Source organism: Nipponia nippon, unplaced genomic scaffold, assembly GCF_047370975.1.
Source record: "Nipponia nippon isolate SJK-2023a ecotype South Korea unplaced genomic scaffold, ASM4737097v1 scaffold_5, whole genome shotgun sequence".
Lineage (NCBI taxonomy): Eukaryota > Metazoa > Chordata > Aves > Pelecaniformes > Threskiornithidae > Nipponia > Nipponia nippon.
In genome coordinates, this window is record NW_028262369.1 from 15,173,815 (window position 1) to 15,200,898 (window position 27,084).

General features: G+C 45.9%; 2 protein-coding genes across 8 annotated transcripts; one reads left to right on the top strand and one right to left on the bottom strand.

Moving 5' to 3' along the window:
- The first annotated feature begins 230 nt into the window (after positions 1-230).
- TMEM11 (transmembrane protein 11) lies at positions 231-14,124 on the top strand. Its single transcript, XM_087731118.1, has 3 exons — positions 231-582; positions 8,653-12,163; positions 13,991-14,124. Exons 1-2 carry the CDS (start codon positions 518-520, stop codon positions 9,167-9,169), a joined length of 582 nt encoding a protein of 193 aa, XP_087587244.1. The 5' UTR covers positions 231-517; the 3' UTR covers positions 9,170-12,163; positions 13,991-14,124.
- Positions 12,653-27,084, bottom strand: DHRS7B (dehydrogenase/reductase 7B). 7 transcript variants are annotated; one of them, XM_087731112.1, is made up of 8 exons: positions 26,599-27,038; positions 23,575-23,826; positions 19,595-19,770; positions 17,833-17,948; positions 16,915-17,125; positions 16,127-16,219; positions 14,496-14,648; positions 12,653-14,158 (listed from the first exon to the last, which is right to left on the bottom strand). In XM_087731112.1, exons 3-8 carry the CDS (start codon positions 19,743-19,745, stop codon positions 13,953-13,955), a joined length of 930 nt encoding a protein of 309 aa, XP_087587238.1. In that variant the 5' UTR covers positions 19,746-19,770; positions 23,575-23,826; positions 26,599-27,038; the 3' UTR covers positions 12,653-13,952. The 7 variants fall into 7 exon arrangements, with proteins under 7 accessions (XP_087587238.1, XP_087587239.1, XP_087587243.1 ...); XM_087731113.1 differs by having other exon boundaries at positions 27,005-27,021; XM_087731117.1 differs by lacking the exon at positions 23,575-23,826 and having other exon boundaries at positions 27,005-27,084.

Below are 27,084 nucleotides of genomic sequence, written 5' to 3' on the forward strand. Positions count from 1 at the left end.
TGGAGGGCTGCTGAACCCCACCGAGAGCCGACCCCCCTCCTGCCTACAGCCGCTTCCACGGCCCGCGCCAGGCTGCCTCGCCCGCGGCGGAGGCCGCATCCCCGGCCGCACCCCCCCTCATGGCGGGGCCGCGGGGCAGGCCGGGACCCGCTGCGGCGCTCCTCCCACGGCCGGCCCGCTCCCCGCGGAAGAAGCCGGCAACAAGGGCCGAGCAAGGGCCGCGGGGCGGCTCTGCCCGCCGCAGCCGACCACCAGTGACTGGAGGCCCCGTCCGGCCTCCCGCCCTGGGCCCCGTCCGGCCCCGCCACCCCCACACCCAACAAGGGAACTACGCGTCCCAGGGGCGCCCGCGGCCGGGCGGTGGCGCGGGGCACTGTGGGACTTGTAGTCCGCAGGTGGGCTCGCCCCCCGCCCGCTGAGTGGTTCCGGCGGCCCCCGCGAACTACATTTCCCGTCGGGCGTCGCGGCGGGCCCGGGGTCCGTTGGCGGAGACATTTGCGAGCCGAGTGTCTCCAAGATGGCGGCGTGGGGAAGGAGGCGCGCTGGCCCCGGCAGCACCAACAGCGGTGGCGGCCGGGAGAGGTGAGCTGAGGCTGGGGTGGAGAGTGCGGGGCAGCCGAGGCGCCTCGGGCGGGCAGGGAGCGGGAGGAGGTGGGCCGCAGCCGCCTGGGGCTCCCCGCGACCCCGCGGCAAGGGCGGGGGCCCCGCTGAGGGGAGCGTGGCCAGGCAGGGCGGGTGGGGGACGCGGCCCCGCTGAGGTGGGGCCGGGGCGGAGGGGCTCGGCGGGGCCGGCGGGCTCCCGCTGTGGGCGGGCGCGGGGATGGGGCCGCGGAGGGGGGCCGGGGCCGGGGAAGGTCAGCGCGGCCCGCAGGGTGGCGGTGGCGGCGGCCGCAGCCCTTCCCGCCGCGGGGATGCGGCGCTCGGGGCCGGGGTGGAGGAGGGCCAGCCCTGGGGAGGCTCCTTCACGGCTATTTTTAAAGGCGGTAAGGGCAGCGACGAGTCCTCCAGGATGACCTCCTTCTGCGGGCGGCCGCGGCGGTCCCGGCCGCTTGGGGGTTCAGCGCGGAGCCGCCGCGGTCCGCGGGGCCGGGGCGGGCGGCCGTTGCCGGCTCGGCGCTCGCAGGGCTCCGTAAGGCTCCCGCTTTGCCTCTGTCAGGGCGGAGGAGCAGCTAGGACGTGCTGGAACTACCCTCAGAGTAGCTGTAGAACTTTGGGAATCGTAACTTTAATACAGCAAAAAGAAACAGAGGAAAATCTTGTTGAGCTACTTTAAAGTCTGTATGCACAGTTCTGTACCTACTTAAAATGTCTAGTTAAACCCTGTATTTCCTTACGTTGGCATTTTCCCTGTTTTGCCCCAGGGCTGACTGATGTAACCAGCAGCTGCTGAAAAAGCTGCTGCATTTTTATTGTGAGGAGTTTTCTTTTGTCCTGCTGCCTTACCTAGAGACTCTGGTATCTCTCTTCATTTTTGCTGTGGCTTTTGCTTCATTTTGTTCCCTTGCTGTAATTCGACAGTATTCTTTTTGATGGTGTTGAATTTACATAGCCAAGGATAGCCACAAGTAGCCCTTAAAATTCTGGCGCTAATGTGAATTGCAGGAATGCTGTCTCTGTTCAGGGAATTTAAAAGTAATTGAACTGGAAGAGCCAATGGAATTACTGCATCAGTGTAGTTCGTATAAACAACCAAGAATACCTCAGAGCTCAGTGGCATAGTGGCGAAGCTGTCTGAACCACTGCTGGCGCCTGCACCAGCGCTAAGCACGCGAGGTGTGGAGTTTTCATGTGGTAGATCTGTCCTCCCAGCAGAAGTGAAGAAAAAAAAATATGGAAAAGAGCACTTAATAACTTCAATGAAAATTATTCTACCAGGGTGAAAACGGACGCAGACTTAAAAGTGAATTGTTACCTTGTAACTTAGTCTAGATTGTGAACTATACAATAATCTAATTGTAGTTTGAGGTGATTTTTTTAAGCTATGATTACTCTTGATCTTATGATCAAAAATACTTATTCATAAACATGAGTTACTTCGTGAACCTGCTGCACGTAGTATTTTTCCTTTGGCAATGAGAAGTATATAGCTAAGTATAAGAAAGCACAGAAGCGACATAGCAGAACAACAGATACACCACTGACCAGCGTTTCACAATCCCTATCAAAATACGGTCGTTCTTGTAGGTGTCATCCTATATGAACGTGACGGAAGATCATACTTCTCGTAGGTATCAGGTGATGTCAGCTAGGTACTACTTCTTCCTTGCAATTGCAGAGCTGGAGATACGCGTGACTGGGCCTCTGCCTCTCTCCATCAGTGGCTAATCCTAAATCACACCTACTGATCTTGTTTGACTGCTGGCAACGCAAGTTGTGTAAAAGGCAGTGCTGACAGACCTGATGTCATCAAATGATGACATATGCTTTTTATACGGTGAATACAGTTTTCTTAGACTGGGCAGGATTCTTGTCCAAAGACACATTCCTTTGAACTGAATATGCTAATCCAGCTTTCCTCATAAATGAGCTGCTTCAAGGAGTTTTTATAGTTGTCAGCCAGCAAGTCTAAAAGGCATCTGTGTGTTGGGAGGTGGTGTGAGGAAACTCAGTAGTGAATAAAATACTGTCTGCTATTAGACTAGACCAGCTTTCATTTAAAAAAAAAAAAGGTTCAGCAACTCTATCTGTGGAGACTGTATCAATAAATGACTTTATTGATATAAGGAAGTCTGAAATTGGTCAAAAAGTGCTTTCCTCAGTAGGACTAAATGTAAGGATGTTAATTTCAAAGGATGTTGGCTGTGAACTCCAGCTGGGCTCTGGTGGTGAAATAATAAGGTTAAACAAAATAACCCAAAACACTGACGAGAACCAACTAAATATTTGTTTTTCTTCATTCTGGATAGACTCTTTAATGGAGACTGTCTAAAGGGAATTGTTAATCTGTAGACCAAAATAACTTTTTTATACAGAACAGACACTGAATTGTACTTAGTGTTTTTGTATAAAATTCAGCACGATGACCGCCAGAACACAAGACAGAATGCCATTTGTTCTCCTGGAAGATGTTCTAATAGACTCCAGAAAGGACAGCTTTAATGTCATCACCACTGCTTGTATTGGCTTCTCTGCACCCTTAAAGAGATCTCTCCTTTCACTACCTGCACTGCTCAGATTTCTGGTACTCTGTTTGCTTACAGCAATGATTGACCTATTTCCATTAGCCTGGCTAATCATTAGTTGACTCAAAACTGACACCTCTTTTTGCTCTGGTGGCTGGAGCTTTTTGTTATGGTCTGGTGATGTTTTCCTTAGTATTGTCTTCCTTTGCCGAAGCTGCTTGAAGATCTCGCCTGTGTTCTCCTGTCCTCTTTCCTATCTGTAATTAAGGTGTATCTTTTGAACAAAAGTCTTGCTTTATTGCTACGATTTTCCCGTTCTTCCTCTGCTTTAATGCATGCATTGGCAACCTGTTGAGAATGGCCTTTAAGAAGCCATAGGCCTGACAGCTGTGGCTGATCGCATGAGACTGTTATATTGTGTGGACGTTCAGCAGAGAAACAATTCTTCAGGTGCTTAAGCTCGGATGTGTTTGTACTTTCTGTATGCCATATCCTGGAGCTCTCCTGAGTAGGAAAATATACTGTTGAATATGACTTTGAGGTGGAGTATTTCCACTGAGAATTAAAGCCAGACCACAGCTCATTCCTTAATCTTGAAATTAAATTAAATTTCAAGAAGGATTTATGTGGGGTGAGGGGAGTTTAGTTTTTGAATTCGTCATGCTTTGACTTTGACTTACTCAAGCTTGTCTGAGATGCTAATAATGACCCCAGTACTGGCTGTGCTTTGGCTATCGGTAATGTCCTTTTTCTGCAGTTCACTTGCCCAGCCAGCATAAAGTCCCTCTGTTGCATTGCTAAACTAGATTTTATGTGTGTGTGTGCTGCTTGTGACCGGCATTATCACACTGCTGTAAGCCTCTCCTTTCTTATTTTTTGAACTACTAATCAGGCTGGTCTTCATTTACAGTTAATCTGAATGTATGTTTGGTGCTCTGAGCAATACTGTTGTCCAGGAACATTCTTCTTTTAAAAAACAACAACAACAACAAAACCCAACAAACTTGAGCTATGTGTTATGGGAGGGGTTTAAAAAGAACCTTTTTTTTTTGCACAGAACTGTACCTGTGCTTTGTGCAGATTGAGATTGTTTCTAATTGATTCTGAACATTTTGCAGAACTGAGATAGTTGGACGACTTGAAACTCTCGCCAGAAGTCTATCTGGCAGATCGAGGAACACCATTAGGCTGACAGCAACAAACTCGTGAGGCTCAGTCATTCTCCCCTGCGAGTGGACAGTGGTAGAAGGATGCTGGGGTTTCTTCCAGGATGTTGTCATCTGCCCTGTTTTCAGCACTGTGTTCATTTGTTTCTCTTTTTGCCAGTTGGCACCTGGCAAAACTTAAGCTCTTTTTACATCGAGTGGCATTGTGTCTCCTCCTTAGAAGGGTATTTATTTCTTCATCCATAAAGACTATCCAGTTGCAACTTATTTAACAGACAAGCTGCTGTTTTCAAGAGGCAGCTAGGAGACTGCTTCCAAGTTGGAGGCACAGAAACGGAGCTGCTTTGAGGGCTGTAACTGGGAAACTGCTGGAGTTGCTATTGTTCAGCCAGCTGCAGCACCCCTCTCCTGGTGCTCTCTGATATTCCCATGTTAGGAAGATAATCCAAATGTAATTTGAAGCTTGCCCTATAGCTAAGACACTTCTGCCCCTCCTGCTGGTGGTAGCTCTGTTAACAACTGATTCCTTGTTTATAACTTTGGCAATACCAAAATTTTACATCAGTGATTTTAAATTATTTTCATCTTTCTATGCTGAACAGTTGAGTACTGTCACATTCCCCCATCTATGCATGCAGTTGGTACCAGGAATGAGATATTTAAATTAATTTCTCAAGAATAGAATGTGTGAAGCTGCAATAGAAAAAACTATTTGGAAATAAGGTCCAGAACTATTCTTGTAGAACAGCTGTACAACTTTTTAACATAGCCCTCTTTTTTGGGGTGGGGAGGCAGGTCCTGGAAAAGCATTTGATTGAATATTAACAACTGCTTTTAGGTTCTGGTCTGTCTAGTAAATAGCAAGCTGGGCTTCTGAATATGTGGCAGCATTTTATGGTTTCTGGAACTAGATCCTCTCTGACACTGGTTAGTTACTATTCTTTTAAGTAAAATGGAATTTATATCAAATCACTGCACTTCATAACCAGTGGATGCCAGCTTGGAGTCGATTGCATAGCTCTGCATTTTTGTTTGTCGTTGCTGGGGGGGCGGGGGACGAGCTCCAAAAAGGAAACTCCATAGCCCCCAGTGTTTGAGCAAATCCAATTGCTTTGACTGGATTTGTTCATGTGCAGCTGCTGTGTTCAATTGAAAGGCTGTGTCAGGAGAGATTGCCTCTGCGGACTGAGGTCCTCGGTCCTACTCTGCATGCCAACAAGGTCTAAAACCTTCTCAAGCCCACGTATCTCATCTGTGTCTACCTATATCATCTGAAAACAAACCAGTTTTCAGCTTTCCATCCTCCAGGGGCAGACAGTTCTTGTGTGAAAATAATACGTGATAAACCCCACTTCCTCTGTTACAGAAATGGAGACTTTCTGCTTGCGTTGCTGACTCTTCATGTGTCCTGTTGTTTGAGCAGCTAAGTTTTCATTCTTTGTTCTTTGTTTTTGGATTGCCCATTTTGCCATTTGCAGCTTCAGCACTGTGATACAGCTTTATTCCCATATTAGAGGACTAATTTGGAGAAACAGCATAGTTAAAGGGCCAGACTCTATCAGGGATGAAGCCTTTGTGCAGTTTATTTCCCAGTGATTTTTTCAACAGAACATATTTTAAGATCTGCTTGTTTTGGCTTAGGAGGATTCTGCTTTTCTTGACTTTATTGTTAAAAAGCTCCAGAGCCTGGCAAGCCAAAAGATTCCAGAAGAGATGGACAGTACTGCCTCTCGCCGAAGTCTGTCGGATTCCTGCTCTCTTTGACAGGTGGCCCTTGCTTGTGGTATGGCTCTGTTCGTGTACGTTACAGTGAAAGGAAAGAAGGGATATTCAGAGGGAAGAACAGGCAAGATTTGAGCAAGGAGAAGTGAGGCTGATAGGTTAGTGCCACCTGTCCTGATGCTGAGCCTGGAGAAATCCTATCTAATGTCGTTACTTGACTTAATTCCTAGAGTTAGAAGCCCAGTTCCTCATGGTTCTTGTACAGGCAGAGAAGAAATGGGCTTGCTTCACCCTTGTTTTCCCACTGATGGCAGGGAGATCCAAGGGTGAATAGGCTACTGTGCTATTCCTGAGCCTCTGCAGAGTTCTTAGTTGAATTTGGATTCTGCTTCTCTGGTACTTAGTTGCCAACTGGGGTTAAACCATGACAGTTTTGCAGACCCACGCTGTGTGTTCCTACGTGTTACAAAACACTGAAAATGCTCCTTGGTAGGAAATACTAATTTTATCTGGAGGGTTGTGTTAGCACTGGGTCAGCTTCCAGCTTTAAAATGCCTTTCAGCAATAGCTTTTCCCTGAAGTCATTATGCCTTAGCAAGTGGTTTCACGTAGTCATTGGTGTTGTTTTACAGAGTTACCTTAAATCTCAGCATGTCTTCTGTAATGAAACTGGAATTTTTGATTTGGCAGAAGTTGCACTTGGAACAGTTGTCATCAAGAAAAAAAATCCTTGGCAGAAACCATTACCAGCTGTGTCCTTAATGTCTCAGGGTAACACCTGGTTAACTAGTTCTTTGTTGGAAACTCCTTAATGTTAGCTGATACTCTCAGTTACATTAGAGATGTAGTACTCTAAAATTTTTATCTAAGTAAGTGCTGTGTTTTGAAGTTTTTCTTTAAATACTTGCCAATTCACTACAGAATGTCAGAACCCACTGCATCCTGTTCTGAAAGGGTTAATCATAATTTTCCAAACAATGTCCTACAAGATGATGGCCTTAAAGAAGCCCCTGGCATACACAGCATTCAGGTGGATTTTTATTTTTCTTTCTACCCGTGAACAGGCCAAGGGGGAAATGGACTGCAGAGAACTCAATAACTAGCTTGTTGAGTTGAGTTCTCCTTGTAGTTTATATAAATTCCAGCCAGACTTTTAATGAAACTGCTTATTACTCTGCTTTGAGAGAGGCCGGTGCGTCTTGGGTCCTGCTGTTTGATACGTTTGCTGCTGTTCACAAAAGCAGCTACTTCTGGCAACAGCTTGTAATTTAACAATATTCTTGATTACAGATGGCCACTGCACGATACCCTTTGCAGCATGAATGGAGCTGCGCATTAAGGGTAATGTCTGGTAACACAGCAGCTTGCGAATGTGTATTTTTCTCCCTTATTTTCCAGTGCATGCACATAAGTACCACTGTACTAATGGAGCAAGAAGTGCTAGTTTCGTTCTCCATCTCAGCAGTGTCTTGCCTCCCAGTATCGGGAGGGTCTAAATGCTGTTGGGATTTTGTCTGCTGTGATTAGGTCAAATATGTGTGCCATTTGTTCTCCTTCTGCTAAAGGAAATCTGCTAGATATTTTTATCCTTCAGAGGCTACGTGCTCAGTTTTGCTCTGGTGAAGCACAAGCAGGTCAGAAATAGTTATTTCTTCTGCTTAGCAGGGAGGATTTTTGCCTTGTTCTAATGGCTGGGTGTTTACCCTTCCTCAGCGTGGGTAAAGAGTCATAATCCTATTTCTTAGCTGTCTGTCACATTAATGTAGCTGCAGCCAAGGTGATGTGTGTGAAGAGGGTGGAGGGAAGGTGGAAACTGATGTGACTTCAGGTAGCTGAAAGCTGCTATTCAGATGGGGGAATGTACAAGTCTTGTGAATCCCCTGTCAGCAGGGACCCTGCTCTAAGGTAAAGCGAGCAGCTCTTTCTTCACTGCTAAAGCCTGCCTGGGTTAAAAAATGTTCCTTTCTTGCTTTGCTGTGCCCTGTTTCAGGAGTGAGCTGTTCTGTAACAAACTGAGTGTTCTGCTACCTTTTTCACCTTCACTTCCAGCAATGCTTCTTGGCCATCCTTGTTGGATTTACTACGGAGGACTAAATAGCAAACTGCATCAGTGGCAAGGAGGTAGTTACTGTGGGGAGAAAGCAAACGTATTCATCTGAAGATGCTTCCTCTCTTAAAACCTTCCAGTGCAACTTGCCCTCTTGATGGATGAGTTGCTAGTCTTATTTTCTGTGAAAACTCCTGAAGTCTGTATGGTTCGTTCATTGACGGGGTGTGGTCACTAGGGTGTGACGCTTCCAGTATCTCCAGAGAAACTGCTTGGGTCTCAGTGTGAGGAACCACTTCAGGATTGTTAACAAGATCCTATTTTTTCTCAAAATGTTCTAGCTCCTCCAAGTTAGGAAAAGGTAAGGAAAAATATGTTGCCTTATTCTGGGATGACTTCATGTACAGGAGGCATAACTAGCTGATGTGAAATGAATCTTGATTTGAAAAAGCTGCTTGTTGTTTAACAGAGGCAGTGACTGACCTTGAGGGGCTGCCCTCACTTCAGGCATTTTTCTCGCCTGTTCTCACAGCTGGGTGGGTGAAAAGTCCGTCTTTAAGCTCTGTAGTTTTAATTCTGTATTTCCTGTTAACAGGGTCACCTTGTCCTCCACGGACTGTTACATCGTGCACGAGATCTACAATGGAGAGAACGCTCAGGACCAGTTTGAGTATGAGCTGGAGCAGGCGCTGGAAGCGCAGTACAAATACATAGTGATAGAGCCCACTCGCATTGGGGATGAGACGGCCCGCTGGATCACTGTCGGGAACTGCCTGCACAAGACCGCCGTGTTAGCGGGCACCACCTGTCTCTTCACCCCTCTGGCACTTCCAGTAGATTATTCTCACTACATCTCGCTGCCTGCTGGTGTGCTGAGCGTGGCTTGCTGCACCCTTTATGGTATCTCTTGGCAATTTGATCCCTGTTGCAAGTACCAAGTAGAGTACGATGCCTATAAACTTTCCCGCCTGCCCCTGCATACGCTCACCTCCTCCACTCCAGTGGTGCTGGTGAGGAAGGACGACCTGCACAGAAAGAGACTGCATAACACAATAGCACTCGCTGCCCTGGTGTACTGTGTAAAGAAGATCTATGAACTCTATGCTGTATGACTTCAGCAGGGAAGAGAGAAACCCACAAAGACAAGTGTATTAAGACTCCCACAGTAACATTTTGGTTTTCCTCTTTGAGAAGCAGTGGAGACTGGGAAGGATTTGGTTTAATAGAGCTGTTATTTTTAAAATAACACATCACTGGTGCACCAAGGTTTTTCAGTTCTTCGTTACACTTAAGATGTGAATGTGTGGTGACTTGAGAGCTGTATGTTAGGCCATGGGAGTCCAATCCAGCAGCGGAACGTCGATGAAAGAAAGCTATAGAAAGAGGGGGTGTGAGAGCTTCTTTTTTTTTTTTTTTGAAACATTTAAGTATATTGTTTAATTGTATTACACAGAACCAGCCAGAAGTTATTGTTGACCATTAAAGGATGAGAATTTCAAATGCTTTTGCTCTCTGGTTACTGTTATCATAGTTCCCTTTTATAGTGTGCTTCCAGGGGATGGAGGCTTTGCTATGAGAACTCCAGTGGTGATAATTATTTATGCATGCTCATACACAGACCTGATATTCCTCTTGTCCATTGCACATGGCAGCAGCACCCATGTTACTTCACAGCAGCCATCTGTTGAAGGAATAGCTGTGGAGTGTTGCTTTCCCTCTTGCTTGACTAGTTTTGTTTCTTGGAAGAGGGCTTACTTGTTACCCCAGTGTTTGTATCTTTTTGATAATTGCTTAAGCATTGATGGTTGGGGCTAAGGTGTCCAAATCCTCTGCTGCCCCGCCACCTCCAACTATTACTTCTCTGCACGATGGAGATAACGCTCTTAAGTTTCCAGTTACAAACACATTCTGCTCAGTTCCTGTACAAGTTCTTTCCAGTGTGGATACATCTCCACTGACATGTGTTGTAGCACATGCAGCTGAGGACTGCTGAGGTGGGAGCCCAGCTGTCTTACCTTTGTGCTTTGTTACCGCTGCTGATGCTCTGGCTGTGCCCTGACCCTATGCAATTCCACTGCTCTTGCTTGGAACATGCTTCTGGAGCTGCCTGCTACTGCTGCAAGGCATCCACGTGATTGTATCTTGTAACTGTGTTATCTGAAATTTTAGAATTCAGTCTTGTGCATTAATTCATCTTTTTAGCTCAAAACTGTCAAAATCTTGTTCTTAGAATGGCAAGTATTTACTGTTTTGCAAGATCTGCCAGTGACTTTTAAAAGATAGGGGCTTGCTTTCTTTAATCTCCTCCTACCAGATGGAAAATAGGCGTGGCTTGCATTTACAAGGCCGGCTTGGCACAGCTTCAAGTGTTAGGATCTGAATACAAGAGTAAAGCCCTGTAATAAAAGCTGCCTGCACACAGGTGTACTGCTTGCTTCAGTGGTAGTTGCAGTCTGACCTCCACAGATGAAGCACTGACCTTGGAAAGGAGTCTCATGAGGTCAGAAACCAAATTCAGTAGTTCTATCTTTATCTTTCCAAATTGCAACAGCAGGCACCAAGAACTCCCCCTCGCCTCCAGACTGCAGCAGCCTTTTCTGGCCGCGGTTCCAACTTGTGCTTTTCTGCTGATGCAGCTTTTGTGTTAGCAGGGCGTGCATCCCAGCCGTCTGCGGGCTGGGCAAACGGGGTTTGCCAGCAGTTCTGAGCGAGTGCTTTTACCACCCGCGCAGGCAGCTGTAGCTGAGCAGGCACATGGGCTGGAGGAAACTCCTGTGGCATCGAGACATTTCTAGGTGGCAACAGCCCTTTGCCTCTTCTGCTGGTACAGTGGCTGAGCTGTCTCCCTCCAAGGTTAAAAGAAGCTGGGATCCAGAGCGTCTCTATTTATAGCAACAATGTGCAGTTGCCTTGGCAGACAGGAGGGGAAGAAATGCAAGTACTTCATCTTTCTGCGGTTAGGCCAAGACGGCTGGGCTGGCTGCCTTCCGAGTCCTGGCGTTGTTTGTTCCTAAAGTCCCGTCTACTGGATGAATTTTAAACTAGTGGCAGATCTCCCATAGCTAATACGTACTTTATTGCTGCAGAAGGCCCTGAAACATCCTTATGCTAGCCACACAAAAGACATTCCTGCTCTTTTTTAATACTGCAGAATAATTGTCAGGGCTATTAGCTCCTTTTCTTCACCAAACCTCTGTGGTCCTGGGCATGTTTTTTGTGTTAAGCTTTCCTTTGCCTGGAATGATGACTATGGCAGAAGGACTAACCCTTGGTAGAAACGCGTGGCTTGCGTCAGACTCTGGAGTTAAAAATGAGCAAGTTTCCTCTGGTCTCTTATTGCAGGAGGAAAGGTGAAAAATCAGCTTAGCTGTCACAACAGGTAGGTCTGTTTTAAAAACACACCCTTCACTCCATTCTGAGGTGGAGAGGACATAGATGGGGGCTTGTTTTCCAAGAAATATTAGTGATAATGTAGCTAAAATGCTTGGTGATATCCTGGCTATTAGTCAGTCAGTGCTGTAACGATGCAAGGTGGCCTGGGAGAATGAGAGGGGTCTCAAGGGTCGTGTGTTTCACCACATTGCATGGATGGTTGCTGTATGCAGGACTTCGGGGTCAGTCTCTGCCTCCCCCGTGCCGGTAGCCGTGGGTTACAGCGGCTGGGAACAAGCCTGTCTTTCAAAAGCCCCGCACGCTTTGCTGCCCATCCCGACTGTTACGGAGGTGCTCTGAAATGGAGTGTGCTACATTCCTCTCATCACAGAGAGGGAATTTACTGTCAAAGGGGAATGTGCCTGCTGTCAGTAACCTCTGCCTTGGAGCGGTAGTTCAAACAGTAACTACGGTAACTCCCCACGTAATTTTTTTTTCCTCAGGCCTGATGTGTCACAGCCCTCAGCACCCTGGAAGATAACACAGAAATGCAAAGCGGCCCCTTGGTCCTTCCTGGGGAGCCATGACCTGAAACACCAGAAGACGGAGCAGCTGGACAAGACTGGCGGGAGTACTGTATTTTGCCAAGAAGTGGAGGACCTGAACATGCAAAACACGAAGGGAAAAGCACAAGTAACGCTTACAGAAACTCTCCTTGTGGAGAGGGAGAGAAGGTAATGCCTTGGTTTCCTATCTTAACAGGAAAAAAGATACATACACCTGAAAGCTTCAACTTGTAACTTCAACCCTAGGCCTTTATGTAACAAATCTGCAACTTCAGCCACAGCGGAAATGGTAGAGGATGTCCCAGCTGAGCAGCGGCATTGTGATCATTAAACACGTCCTGGTCATCATCTGGGATGGATTCCCAGAGATCATTTATAAATCTGTAGTGGTCAAGAAAAGGCTTTTTGAAGGAGAAGGTCCTGCTAGGCCTGCACACCTGTATCAGTTTTAGTGTGACTAGTCCTCTGTGTGGATTCACACTATGTGTACTGTGAGCTAGCAGATGATGTAAAGAGGGCTGGAATGAAGTATGTTGTTCCGCAACTACTACTGGTAAAATAGCACCTTGCAGGAATGTAAGAAAAGAAAAACAAAACCCTCCTGCTTTCTCTTCCTCTAATGTTACCTGCTGTGAGGAGATGAAGTAGAACAAAGGATTAATTTCATAGCAATGTAATTTATTTGTCATCAGATGTGCACTCACAGGCAGGACATACAAGGCAGTACACATGGAGAATGCTGGTAAGTGCATGGAGGCGGCAGCAGGGGTCTGGACCTTGGTTCCCACTAGTAGGCTTTATTTCAGTTATAAGTCAAAAAAAAGATTATTTCTGTCCTTACTGAACCATCTCTGTGCAGCCACTCCTTTTTCCTAGTGGTGCTGGTATCCCTCACATGAGGAGAAGGGCTGAAGAATGGAATATGGCACTTCCTCAGGCTGTCAGACTCCCTGAAGCCTGTGATATGTGAACAGGCGGGTATCGCTCCCCCACTGGATGTGATCCTAATTGGCATCCGTGATTGCTTTAAAACAGATGAGAACTAAGGGTCTGTCTCTTATACTGTCCTCTCTACACACACAGATTCTCCTCTGCTTGCCAGGAGACAGTCTGCCTGGCATCTACAGAATTGCACCTACTCCGTGCTCTAGGCCTTCAGGTGGACCAGGCGCGCTGCTGCCAGCTGCGCAGTATTTACACACAACAGCATACCTGGTGGTGCTATTTTCTATCTGTTCAGTGCTTCCCCTGCATTAGGGGTTAATACTGTACTGTCGGGTAGCACAGAGTTAAATGTCCCTGTACATCAGTAAGGCATGATTCAGACAGATAAAATAACTGCCAAATAAAACTTAAATTTTACATCAGTTGCTTCTTTAAAAGGAGCACTAGACTTGACTTTAGCTTAACGTGTCAGATGATTTGGCGCGTTAACAAGCAGAGGCTCTGTGAAGTTTCCCACTTCAAGCAACATGTTCTAGATCAGATGGGGCGTGGGAAGGAGACACTGATCACGAGAGCTCCCAGCCGAGGACTGTATTTCACAGGGGCCACGGGGTGGGGAAAGCCAAGATCTGCTTGTGTGAAGGCAAAACAGGTGGGTTTTATTTGTAGCAGGCCAGTAAAGCTTAGCATGCCTGGAGTGAGGTGAGGTAAGGTGCTGTCTTTCAGCACATAGGCCTCCCCTGCTGCAAAGTGTGTTCCCTTCAGTTCCCCTCCCCTGCAGCCTCAGCTCTCCCCCTTTGTCCAAGCACCCTTCTTCAGGTGAGGTTTAGATGCTGTCTTCCAGCAAGTGGGCCTGACCTGATGTGGGGGAAACCGCTTCCCACTCTCCATGCAATGCTAAATTGCAGCATTTTGAGAAAGGTTTTTCCTGCAGGAGCACCTCCACTGATGTCCCAGCCAATCTGCAGGGGGTTAGCCTCTGCCTACAGTTACTGCTCGAATGAGCTGAGCTCTAAGAGTCCTTTCCTTTTCTCTCCTTTTTTGCTCTAGCTGCCATCAAGGTGAAGAAGAGCCTGGGGAAGAGGTTTCGCAGGTAGACAGCCAGGGAGGGGGTTAGGCCAGCTACAAGTACTTCCTTCTTCTTCTGTCCCACTGCATTGAGAACCACCTGAGCGACCTCTGCGGCTGTCTGTCCTTCAGCGGTGTTCTTGTCCATAACTGCCAAAGGAAAGCCGAGTAAGCACCAACGCCAGCAGGTAAGCCCACGCTGAAGTACCTTTCCTAGGTACATGGCTGCTTGTATGGTTTTGGTTTTTACACCAGTTGTGTATGGGAGCACAGGCAGGTATAATTCATGGTTGGGCTAGAAGGCAGTAGTTGCTGTCTAGGAAGGCTAAATTTGGGGGTTACTGTTCCTACCCTGCATCCAGAGTTGTCTTTTGATACTTCAGGGCTAACCTATGTCCCCACTAGAGGCCATATACTGCAAGCACATCTTGGAGTAACTCAGTGAGGTGGAGATGCTTTAGATATAGGGCACAAAATCATATCTCACCTCCATAGCGAGATCCATCTGCTGTTACAGCATTGAGAGAGAGGTTTGTCTGAATGTATCCGGGGCTTACAACCGTCACATCAATGTCATACTGCTCTACCTCTGCTCGTAGACAATCAAAGAAGGCCTGGGTAGCATGCTTAGAGGCAGCATCTGAAAAACAGGAAAAGGACTGCATTAAGGAGAAGGAGCAAGGCTGCAGGAAAATTCACTCCCCTGAACGGGTTTTTCACTGCAATGCAGCCACTTCTCAGCAAGAACCCAGCAGCTGTTCTCCAACTTCTAGGTTGGGTTTTTTTTTTTTTTTAGTGAATGGCAGCAACAGGTAGTGGGAGTGAGAGGCAATTTAGGAAGGCAAAATGTAAATACTCAAGTTGGAAACTGGCTAGGATCCTGAGCTTAATATCACAGCCCTGCCAAAGCACTACGGAGCGAACCTAAGCTGCCTCCTACTCGCGATAAAGGAGACGCGAAGCCTGGCTTGGGAAGCATTTGATAAGACAGGCTGGGGCTGGGGGAATGCGATGCCAGTACAGGAGGGCAGAGCTGACATTCGCTGCCAAGCACCCTGCTGGCCTGCATGCGCTGAGCGTTATGGACTTGCAGAGCCAGTTCAGAGCCTGGCTGAGCACAAGTCAAAACCTGATCACACAAGCAGACAGCAGTAGAGAAGTGTGGCCTCAGGCAGGACTTCCCCCTGTTAAACGGCTGAGCGACTCCATTTGCTCGCTCCCTTTCCATATATACTTGGTCACTACCGCCATGACTGCCATCACCTCAACGCGGCAGCAGGGTTGATACCAGCAGCACAGAGCTGAGCGCAGGCTGCATACCCCGTCTGAGGACCTAGGCAAGAGCTGAGCTCCATCCTGCCAGGCCCACACGACTCTGATCACTGTGCAAGCGCTCAGGAAGCTCTTCAGAACACAATTCTTGGTGCAATTGTACCCACATCATCTGCAACACCAGGTGGCCCAGACGTTCCTCACTCAGCATCATGCCCTACCACTCTTATGCCATCACCACTGTACTTTTCCATTTTTATAGTTATTTTCAGTGATTTACAGGTGCTTGTATGCCAAACCCTCTCCTTTTAGTTCCTCCATCTTTTATAAGGCCTTTTCCAGTAATCTCACCAACATTATTTCTTGTCATAACTGATTTAGCATAAAGAGCTTGCTGGATCAAGATAACTGTTTAGGCTTTTATTTTGGCATTGGTTGTACTATGGCACTTCATAACTTACTAAAACAAAAAGTTCCTACTTTCTTATAGGAGATTAACCAGGCAAACAGCAAGGATAAAATGCAATAAAATTATGGAATTAATCAGAAAGTTTATAGAGACTCTCAAGTGTTAAGATAGGAATATCAAGCTGTTTTCAAGAGATTGAAAACATATTCTCCTTCCCCATCCCTTAACAACTTTAGGACAGGGCTAAAATTTTGTATTTGAGAGTGCCTTCCTCAACAGCTGTCAGTGATTTGTGACCACACTAAGAACGATGCACAGCTCTGCCTTCCCTGCATGCAGCCAGCTCTACAGAGAGCTAAATGTGGAAGCAGTAGCCAAGTATTCATTCAGTCCGGTGCCCCAAATATGTCTTCCCCATCTTCTGTGGAGGTACTTACATGCGGATCTGAAAGGAATGCTTATTTTGCCTTGAACACTACTGATGGCCACAATGTGGCCTTGTCTCCTCTTGATCATGGAGGGGAGAAGTGCTAGCAAAAGACAGAAAAGACTCATTCAGAATAACAGTCCTGCCATTACTGCTGTCAAGAATCGATGCTTTCAGAGCATTCAAAGACGCCTAAGTGAATTACAAGATCCTTGTTCAGCGTAGGGGTTGGGCAAGGGACAGTGCTTAAGATGCCTCTAACTGAGGCTGCAGTCTGGCTGGGACATTCACCTATGAGGAGGCTCCTTGTGCCAACGAGGCTGCACAAAGGCTGTTACAGTTGCTATAATCTCCCACCACAGGCATGGTCAGCAGGACTTGCTCTTTTCTGCCACCAGTACATCTTTCCAGTTCCTGCAGCTGACCCACACCAGGCTGAACTTTCTGTGTAACCAAAGCAGCTTCCCAGGAAAGCTACAGCTTCACCTAGAACCCGTACTGCATTCTCTAGGGTTTTATCAGCGCAGACAGGCTAACCATATCTCTCCTTATAAGTTCCTGCCAAACTAGGGTCAGGAGGTTTTTTAAACAAGATGGTATCTCTAATCAGGTACTTCACATGCAGCCATGCCCAAGCATTTCCTTTAGGCCTGCCCATAAAACAAAACTTTCCTCCCCTCTTATACTGTACTGTACCAAATACAATTACAAACAGAAGTTAAGCTGTGCTTAGTTGTGTTGGCCTGTGGAAGGTATCAGCCAAATTCATTGTCCCCCTGTAATCCGGATCACAGGTACCTTTGGTGAGGGCTATAGGACCAAAATAATTTGTTTCCATCACTTTCTTATCCACATCCAGTCCTGTGTCCACAATTGTGCCTCGGAAACTGATGCCTGCATTGTTGATCAGTATGTCCACGTGACCCAAGTATTTCAGGATCTCTTCAGCAGCATTTAGGACAGTTTTAGTGTCCGAGAGGTCAAATACCACAGTGTGAGGTTTGTGTGTCTGTGAATAAACAAAAGTTGGCAAAAGAGCAGTTCAGGCTGTGCTGAATGTGCTGTTATGTTCATGCTCATGATGGGATTTCCCAGCTCTGGAAACACAGAAGCAGGGCCATCTAAACCTTGTGCAATTACAGTGCAGCGGTTCCATTTGGTAGGAATACGTGACAGAAGCAGGTTGTGCTCTCGTTTTTCTCTGCTCCTGTAGCCTGTTCCTTATACCAGAGCCTAGGAAAGGGGCAAGTGAGATCTTTCTCAAGTACTAAAGTTTCCTATTGTCTTATTAAGAAAATGCATCCGAAAAAGTAAAAAACTTAACCCATGTGTCTTCTGCGGAACCCAGCAATACCCTTCTTAGCCACTGTCAGCAGAACTAGACATCAAAAATAAAAGCCAACAGAAGGAAAGTCACTTTTCCAGATTCAGTATATGACATACAGATGCACAGGGTCTGGGCACTCTGCACTCGCATGCTTTCACTTCCATTACAAGGCAAGGAGTCTTTCAGCTGGCTTATTTTTGTAGGGTTTTTACAAGATATGACATGTCAGCTCAATGTACTCCTATAACAATATCTACCCTTAACCACAGAGTTGCATTTTTCCTATTGCTCAACAGAACAACCCACAAGCAATTCTGTAACTTCTGTAATAACGTGAACAGAAATCCCTGCTTCATGAGACAACAAGCCTCTCCTTCTCCCATACTTACATTCTTTTGGTGATTGGTCATGGTAGAAAGCTCCTGCACCAGGTCTTTGAGTTTCTCGCTGTCTCTGCCACAGAGCACCAGCTTGCAGCCAGCTGCATGGAAGGCTTTTGCACATTCTTTGGGGGAAGCAAGGAAGAGAGAAAAGTAGACATTTCAATGCCAGAGTCAAACAGCAGATCCACATCATACCTGGTGATAGGCTAAAACTTCTTTTAGCTGGCAAGGATCTAAGGTGGCTTTATTACTCCTGAGTAACAGGCTGATTTACAGTGAAGTCACAGCAAGATGCCATTTTCCTGTGACTTTGACAGACGTGTGACAGCGGTGAGGCAGCTGGTGTGTTCACAGTTACTGGGCTGGTTATGCAGTTACTGTGCTGTTTATGCATCCACCCCCATCAGCTGGCTGAACCTGCCTGTGCCTCTTAATTTTTGACTATATGCCCTCCTTAAGAGGCACTGCGGTTACCTTGTGTACGTCGTCTAATGCAGCAGGGCCCGGTCTTAGGAGTTTCAGTTTTAGTGAACACTCCAAGGGTTTTGGAAGCCTTGGAGCTAATGGCTTCATCAGGGTGATCCTCTTCATCAAGAAAAGGCTGAAGTATGGATGCCATGCTATTGTCTGCCTTTCAGTGCTACCAGCTGCTGAGGCAACCGCGTGTTCTTCTACCCCACCCCTCTGTGATCCAGTGAGACAAATTGCTTATTTGTGCAAGAGATTACAGTGGGTGGTAACGAAGGGTGTTTAAGAGCACACAGCAATTAGAGGTGGTGTAGTATATTAATAACTGGGAGTGAGGGGAATAGTGTAAGATCTTGCCAATGAGTCAATAAGGGGGGAAACTTCACTGTACAGTGGTGGAAATCTATACACCCAACACCACACAGTACTTCATCTGCCCGGCCTATCACAGCTGGAAGGTCTCTCCTGAGATACTAGTTCTCTCTCTTCTTGATGTGAAATACAAATTCTTTTACCACTCCCAGCTCTTTGGTTCTGACAGGCAGAGAGGACCATTTCATCTCCTTTGGCCATTCAGTTACTGAACACTCCTATCCTTAAGGACAAGCTCACATGCAAAGACAGCATCAATTTAAGCTCTGTTGTTCTAGAAATGTACTCATTCTAGTGAAAGGCCTCGATAGCAGAGAGCACCTTGTCTTCTATACTTGCTTTAAAAGCTTCTTGAAGAGAAAGCAGAATTAGAGAACCTATCCACTCAAACAAAGAATAAATTTTATTTGGAAAAAAAAATACTGTGATTTTATTTAGAAAAAAATACTCACTGGTGTTAATATTGCCAAGAGTTTGAATTTAGAATGGATGGGTTTGTACCACAAGAGAAAAGTACCTTAACCTGGGGGAGAGGGGCAGGGAGAAGGAGTAGAAAGTGTAGCAGGGTATCTGGAAATAACACAAACATGAATGTAGTCTGGGAACTTTTGGAGAAACAATTTGACTTTCTGGCTTTTTCAGGATTTAGAGAAAACACCCCTGACAGTACAAGAACAGCATAACTTGTTCCTTGCTTTGATGAGCTCCAGTTTATACAGCAGATTAAAATTTTCCTCAACAAATTTGGAGACTTTCTTGCATCAAAATTCGCGCTGGCTATAGTTAGAACTGATATGGCTGTGCAAGCTATGTCCCTCAAAATTCAGAGCAATAGGAACTTTCTGTTCATTACTGCTTTATTCCAATCAGTGGCCCTTCCACAACCCTCGGCTTGTCCTGCCTTTGGTGCCCTTCTGTCGGTACCTACCTTTTCCCAGGCCAGAGGTAGCCCCTGTGATCACAACCACTGCTTCCTGGAGGTAAGCTCGCATCCGCATCCACTGCAATAGCCGGAAAAGGGCGAAGATCCCCAAGCTGCCAAAAAGCAGCGGGATGATGACTGTGCTTGTGAGATCCATGAGTTTTCCTTTATGAACAGTCTTCCTAGAGCCACAAGATGAAGGAAACAGACCATTTCACCATCGAGAAAATTAGCAGAGGCTTGAAAGCTAGGGAAATCCTTTTTCTTAACCCTGCCTTAGACCACCAATAAACCAAATCCCACACAGAGGTATCTTCAACAGATTTCCTCATCTCTTCATTTAGACTTTCAAAAGTTCACATCAGTACCCAATTTTAAGCATTTAAATGCTAATCTGAACATCCCAGCAGGACACTTGGTGCTGGATCTTGTCAGCTGTCTTGTAACAAACTTGGGTTCGGAGATGCTCTTCCCACATGCTTTTCCATTTTGCTCTAGATTCACTCTCTTAGACAAAGTGTATTTAGAATGGAAGCTCCTCAGGGCTGGGGTATGTCTCTGCATTCTTCTGATTGCAATAAAACCTCTTGGATTTCTCTAGAACAGCCAGTACCGCAGTAGCTACGTGCTAGAGACCAGTGACTGTGTATTATCCCAGATGGACATAAGCCAGTCCATCTTCTGGAGACGCAGAGTAAGTTTTCTCTCGGAGCATGTTATTTGCTTTATGCACTGAAATCTGTGCTTCCATCTCCAGTGTCTTTCACCACCCGTTAGTAGAGGCAAGTTATCTGATTTAAATGAACCACATGTCTAATCTAGTAGGCTAAAGCCTACATTAATGCTCTTTACTTTTATGCCAACATTAATTGTGCAGTTTAACAGCATGAACCTCTGTTCTAATATACTGAAATTAAACCTGTGAATGAAACCCAAGCTCATCCTGGAATTGGATTCTGATACCAATGCATAGTTCTAATCTCCTTGCTAAGCCACTGCCTTCAAGGGAGTAGTTTATGCTACAGCTTACTACATGGCCAAAGAGTAAGTGATACTTCTGCTGTAAAAAAGGTCACTAATTTTCCCACTGTATATACCCCCAAGCTTTTATGCTTGATGTCACAGTAAAGTCAGTTACAACCCCTTCCTGGAATCTCTACAACTTTTGGGGCACACATGAAGTCAAAACCAAAGAGGAGCACAGCTTCCCTGTTGTGCAGATAGAGTTTAAACTCTTGCAGTTTGACCTGCAAGACAGGCCTTTACCAGGCAGATACTGGAAAGGTCTGGGCACACAACTCATAGACTACTTCAAACAAAAGGACAGCATGAGGAGCAGAAAACAAGAGGTAACTAATAACGCCAAGCCAGAATTCAGTGTCATTAAGTAGGACTGAGCTTGTATGGAGCTGAAGGGGTAACAGAGGCTCTACATGCCATGGAACAGAGCTAATGTGGAAAGTGTCAGGCTCTTCCAGATTTCCATCACGGGCTTGGACAGAATTCCTCAAGTAGGTGGTCAGTGAACAGACTAGCTCGCTGAACCAGTAGCAAACTGTATAAAATAAGTATTTCTAGAGGTATAGCTAAAACACAATAAAATAGCACATAAAGATAGCTGAGCTAGCTCTAAATAAGCTTGACAAGGTCTAAAAATAAAGTCATCAAGTTAGTACACAGCTCTTCTCAAGGTACTATGGAGCTTCCCGTTCATGAGCTAACTCATGTATCTACAAAGTACTTCATTGTGTAACACACTGTGCATAATGCAGCTAGACATCCAGGCCACAAGCTCCCCTGGGCGTAGGGAGTATGCCCAAAGTGGGAAATCAGAAACCCAAAAGGAGGATTAAACTCATTCCGTTGCAAAGCAGTGCATGAGCACAGCACCCAGCTGCTCAGACCAGCGTCTTATTCTTCCCCCTCCTTGTGCTGAGTGCGCATAGAGAGCGTATTTTGTACTGATTTACAGCAGAGGACTGGTAGAGCTGATTGAACGTAAGAGTGTATATTGCCCCTAAAATAATTCCTGGGAAAGAGCTGTTTAGACACAAGGCCACTGACCTTTAGGCTGGATAAGCAGGAGGTTCTCCTTACTGGTTCACGTTCAGCTAGCCATTTAAAGCAGCTGCCCTCTTTATGTTGTTCCTTTTTTTTTTTTTTCTCTCAAAGGTCTCTTGAGGTTCAGAAGACAAGATGTGGGCAGGGACAACAGGTGCTGTTCTGACATTGAGCAGCAGGGCTTACAGGACATTTTGGAATCAAAAAAATCTTCAGCTCCCATTTAGGACCTTTTGTTATTTCCAAAGTGGGAGCTGACAGGTGGAGTGGCATGTCCTTTATGGGCCCAGATTGAAGCTGAGGCATTTTAAAAATCTGGTCCTGCCCAGCTTTGCTTCTGATTTCAGTAAAATGCAGCTGACTGTGTAAAGCAGATGAAAAGGTAACTGGGAAGATGGGGCTTTTCTGACACCTTTTCTAACTAAACCACACTAGGAGATGGGAGGAAGTCCCATGTTTGATTACAGCACAGTTCCTTCACGTTCTTTGACAAAAATAAAGGTTGAATTTGCAAGGACTGAACTCTGCCACAGGGCTGGTGGAAAAGAGCCCCCATCTTACCAACTAAAAGCTAACCATGTTTTGGTCAGGTAGCATCCATTGCTCATCAATATGAACCAGCCTTCTTAACTTATTCCTTAATCGTATCACTTATTCATCTACTTTCTAAAGAAAGAAGGTCTGCCTTTAATCCTTTTTCATTTGAAAAAATCTTTACTTGCCTTTTATGGGTTTTCTTTCTCTTCCCCACCCCCCTATTATATACAGGAACTGGGCAAATTACCCAATCTCTGCCCGAAGGCTGCAGCAGGCCATGAACCCAGTCAGCAGCAGCAACCCACTTTTGCAGCTTCCAGGATAGAGCTGGAATCAACAGATAACCCTCTCTGATATATGGGGAGGGGAAATACAGGATGGGGAAAAGAAAGACCAGACGAAGGAGGGAGAGCAAGAGAGAGAAGGACTAGCCGATCAGAGATGTGGATCCCTTTTTTATTAGGGTGTACAGTTGCAGTACCTTCTTCCAAGGAAGGTACTCAAATGGCCCCTTAAAAAGAATCACAGAATCATAGAATCGTTAAGGTTGGAAAAGACCCTTAAGATCATCGAGTCCAACCGTTAACCTAGTACTGCCAAGTCCACCACTAAACCATGTCCTCAAGCACCACGGCTACCCGTCCTTTAAATACCTCCAGGGATGGAGACTCAGCCACTTCCCTGGGCAGCCTGTTCCAATGCCTGACTACCCTTTCGGTGAAGAAGTTTTTCCTAATATCCAACCTAAACTTCCCCTGGCGCAGCTTGAGGCCGTTTCCTCTCGTCCTGTCGTTTGTTACTAGGGAGAAGAGATGGACCCCCACCTTGCTACAGCCTCCTTTCAGGTAGTTGTAGAGAGCAGTAAGGTCTCCCCTCAGCCTCCTCTTCTCCAGACTAAACAACCCCAGCTCCCTCAGCCGCTCCTCATAAGACTTGTGCTCCAGACCCTTCACCAGCTTCGTTGCCCTCCTCTGGACATGCTCCAGCACCTCGATGTCCTTCTTGCAGTGAGGGGCCCAAAACTGAACACAGTACTCGAGGTGCGGCCTCACCAGTGCCGAGTACAGGGGCACTGTCACCTCCCTGGTCCTGCTGGCCACACTATTCCTGATACAAGCCAGGAGGCCATTGGCCCTCTTGGCCACCTGAGCACACTGCTGGCTCATGTTCAGGTGGCTGTCAACCAACACCCCCAGGTCCTTTTCTGCCAGGCAGCTCTGCAGCCACTCCTCCCCAAGCCCCAGAACAAAGAAAATCTCCGTTCAGTCAGACTTGAGAAGGAGGACAACCTAGCCGAACTAAATTATTTTGGAAGGAAGAAAGAATTTCTGTAGCACTGTAGACCTACAGCAACAAGTTTTGCTTTGATTTCATAGGCTAGCTCATACCACAAACGCGTGAGTCCTTATTGTAGCTTGTCGTATTGAACATGCTGAAAAAAATCATTGATAAAATAAATATCAGTGGAACAAGCGAACGTGGAAATCGGCTCAAGCCATAGAGCCACACTGCAGTATGTTCAACAGTATCCATCTTCTGGAGCCCAGTGCCAGGCTACTGACACAACAGGGTGGCAGTTACGTTCTCTTCAGTTTTCAGGGTTATTTGGTGGAAAGACCAAAGGAAAGAATCGCTGCAACCTGAAGGAGAAGTTATATTCTGTTCAGTATTAGGGTTATTTGCTGCAAAAGCCAGAGGAAAGAACTGCTGCAATCTGAAGGAGAATGAAAGAGATCATAGATAAAAAAGACTTGATTCATATCAACAAAAATGCTAAGTTGCAAGACAAAGGTTGGGAGAAGAAGATAAAAAGCATAAAACCCAACTTAAGATAGATAACACTTTGAAGTAGCTAAAGGTATCCCAGGGCAGATAACGCCATGTCACATTAAAAACGTGGGGGAGGGTGGGGAACACATGGGTTTCCACACCTAATTCGAGATGAGCTGGATATCCTCAGACCTCCTGCTCAGAGGTCTGAGACCCCACTATCACCTTTGTTCAAAAATTTGGGTATTCACGTTGAAAAAATCTGTTATTAATTCTTAACAGATTATGTTTATTATCTGTTTATTATCACCAGGTTATCGGCAGGAGAGAAACCACTGCTCATAATTGGTTCAAATGAAGTCCTGTCATTCTCCGTTCTCCATCCCAAAAAGCAGGGCTGGAACATGCAAGTTATTAGAGAGCAGAAATAAGAACACCGATAATGTAAGCAAATACAAGTGATTGGAAACTTTTTTAAAGGCTTACCATAAAATAAATCACATATATCCAGTTAAAAAAAAACTTTCCCCTTAAAACAAGAATTGGACGTTATCCTATAAAAGCCAGGACTACGATTTCCAAAGGAACAAGGATCTTAGTTAATAAGGTCAAGAGTGCACTAAAGGCAGCAAAGATGAGATCAAGTCCTAAAAGAAACGAAAACCATGATAGTTTTCCTAAACAACACCTATTCTCCTTTAGCTTCAGCCACCTAGAATCACATTGTCCTTTACATGACAAATGGCAGCAACTGGGAGGCTATTTTCAGAAATCAAAAGGTGTCATTTAAAAGGTGGGGGGATAAAAGGAAGGAAAAAAATAATTTTTTTCCTATGGAAGCCCTCGTCCAGGAGCACAGCAGCTCTAAGCTTGATTAGCTACTGACTTTAGTCTGAAGAAAGCACAATATCCTACCTTTGAAAAGAACTCACTTGCCAGTGACTCTGTGAGATGGTGTCTCCCTCTGGTCTTTTAACAGGAGAGACCTGACTTAAATTTGGAAGTGGCAGCAGTCCAGGCAAACGCGCTCTGTCCAATGCTAGCACAGCCAAGAACTGCCTCTAAAAACAAACCTCAGGAATACAGTCTGTGACCTTTGAAATGTGGGGGTAATTTAACCCCCAGATTAAAAAGATAGAGGTGAATTCAAAACTTATGATGACCCTCTGATTATTTCTAGTACTAAATAAGTAATTTCTAGTATTGAATCCACAGCATCCATAAAGATCAATACTTAAAAAAAAAAAAAAAAGGCAACTTGTGAATCGGTTGCAATGGTTCTCTATTACAGTTCTCTATACAGTTCTCTATTACTGTAATTAGTTTTGGGGCATACACTGATTTTACAGTGCACACTCTAAAATGGGTACCACGCTAATTAAAACAAAAAGGACTTTTTTCTGTCTTTACTTAGGATTCTTGAGAACTTTGAGGACAACTGAATGGACAGATAAGTTTCTCATCACACTCCGTATCAAAACCTGATATGTACTGGGGAAATGGGCATTCCCTCCAGCGGAGCAAATTCACTAAATCCCTTATAAGCCACGTATGACAGGGAGAAAAGTGAGCATTACTTGCATTTTATATCAGCTAAGCAGTTTTACTGACCTAACTGCTTTGGAAAGAAACTGAAATCAGACTTATAGACATCTAAGCCAGGAAAAAAAAAAAGTCATATAGCATTGTCTGTTAAATCAGTGGTTTAATATAAGCCTATGGGAAATTTGCTGACAATTTCTCTGATGCACAAGATCCCCATAAACTGTAAGTTAAACTTAAGAAAACTCATTCAAAACCCAATGAGAAAAAACAGTGATTAAATTAATTCAAACAAATGAATTACTGAAATGCCAGTCTGCACTTACGTGCTTACGTAATCAGCTTTCATTCCAAACTTTACGAGCAGAAAATAATGTAAAAAGTACACAGAAGTCATCAGAAACCGGTAAAACTCCTAAGAAAGGATGCAGGAACTGGCCAGAGCTCCTCACTACAACACAGCCATTTCAAACAGAAAGCAGAGAAGGGGTTCAGGAGAAGGAATACAATAACCCAACTGGAATTCTCTAAAGAAAGGATGGCAACTGGTGTTATCAGGAGCGCCACAGAAGCGCGACGCACTGGTAGCTGGTAGGTCTCATTCTAAGTAGCTGGCAACAATGAACAAATGTTTGAGCTTCGCTGGGGGGTGGGTAAGTATCAGTTGTAATATTTTGAATTCACTTTTTCTAGTGCAATTTGAACAAGCTACCATCTCACAAGCATTGCTTGAAGCAACACCCAGGAAAACCATCTGTTGTATTTCAGTAGTACATTCAATGGCATCCTGCTTATGTTTTTACATAATTGTTATGCAAAAAAACCACCTCACCCCATGGTACAGGAAGAGGGAAAAAATATGTTTCCAGCACCCAAAAATCAGACTGGACTTGAGAAATCATCTTCTCATAAATCTTCCTGCCACTTTTATTCAGTTACAAGCTTCATTTCCAAGCTTCATTTCCAACCCTCCCACTCGAAAATCCTCTGTTGGTGTTTGGGACACAAAAAAGGTAAATCAAAGGGGCACGATTAGAAAATTAAAATATTTGCTGTGCCAGAGAAAGTATTTTGCAGACATTTACCAAATCAAGACTCACCTAAAACATAGCGAGAAAATGAAGAGTTGGCTTAATGTCTCTCCCCGCCCTGGTTTATATATAACTATGTGTTTAATGGCTGTCACAGCGATGAACTATGTACTCGGGAGCCCAGGGCTTCCCCGCACCCAGACCCGGGGCACTTTCCCCCAGCCTCTCACACTCGCCAGACTTTCATCTCTCGGGCCCGCACTCGCAGCCCCCCGGCATCTCCCCGTGGGTTCCCCCGGGGAGATCGCGGGCGGGCGGCGGTGGGCAGGGCCACGGCGGGGTGCCAGCAGCCCCTGAGGGGGCCGCCGGCAGAAGGGAGCCGCCTCCCCGCCGGACAGGGACGGAGGCGGCCGGGGCCGGGGCTGAGGGGAGCGGGAGGCCCGGGGGAAGAGCGGCGGGGGCGGCCGGGCCCTACCTGGCTACCGCCGTCACCATGGCCACCGCCGGAAGTGCCGGCAGCGCGCATGCGCCTGAGGCGCCGCCGAGGGAGAGGCG

Coding starts and splice junctions, on each gene's coding strand:
- TMEM11 (XM_087731118.1), top strand. CDS start 518: ATGGCGGCGTGGGGAAGGAGGCGCGCTGGCCCCGGCAGCACCAACAGC. Junction 583..8,652: donor AGCGGTGGCGGCCGGGAGAG/GTGAGCTGAGGC, acceptor TCCTGTTAACAG/GGTCACCTTGTCCTCCACGG.
- DHRS7B (XM_087731117.1), bottom strand. CDS start 27,024: ATGGTGACGGCGGTAGCCAG. Junction 19,771..27,004: donor ATGGTGACGGCGGTAGCCAG/GTAGGGCCCGGC, acceptor TTGTGGCTCTAG/GAAGACTGTTCATAAAGGAA. Junction 14,159..14,495: donor AGATGGATCTCGCTATGGAG/GTGAGATATGAT, acceptor TTCCTTTGGCAG/TTATGGACAAGAACACCGCT.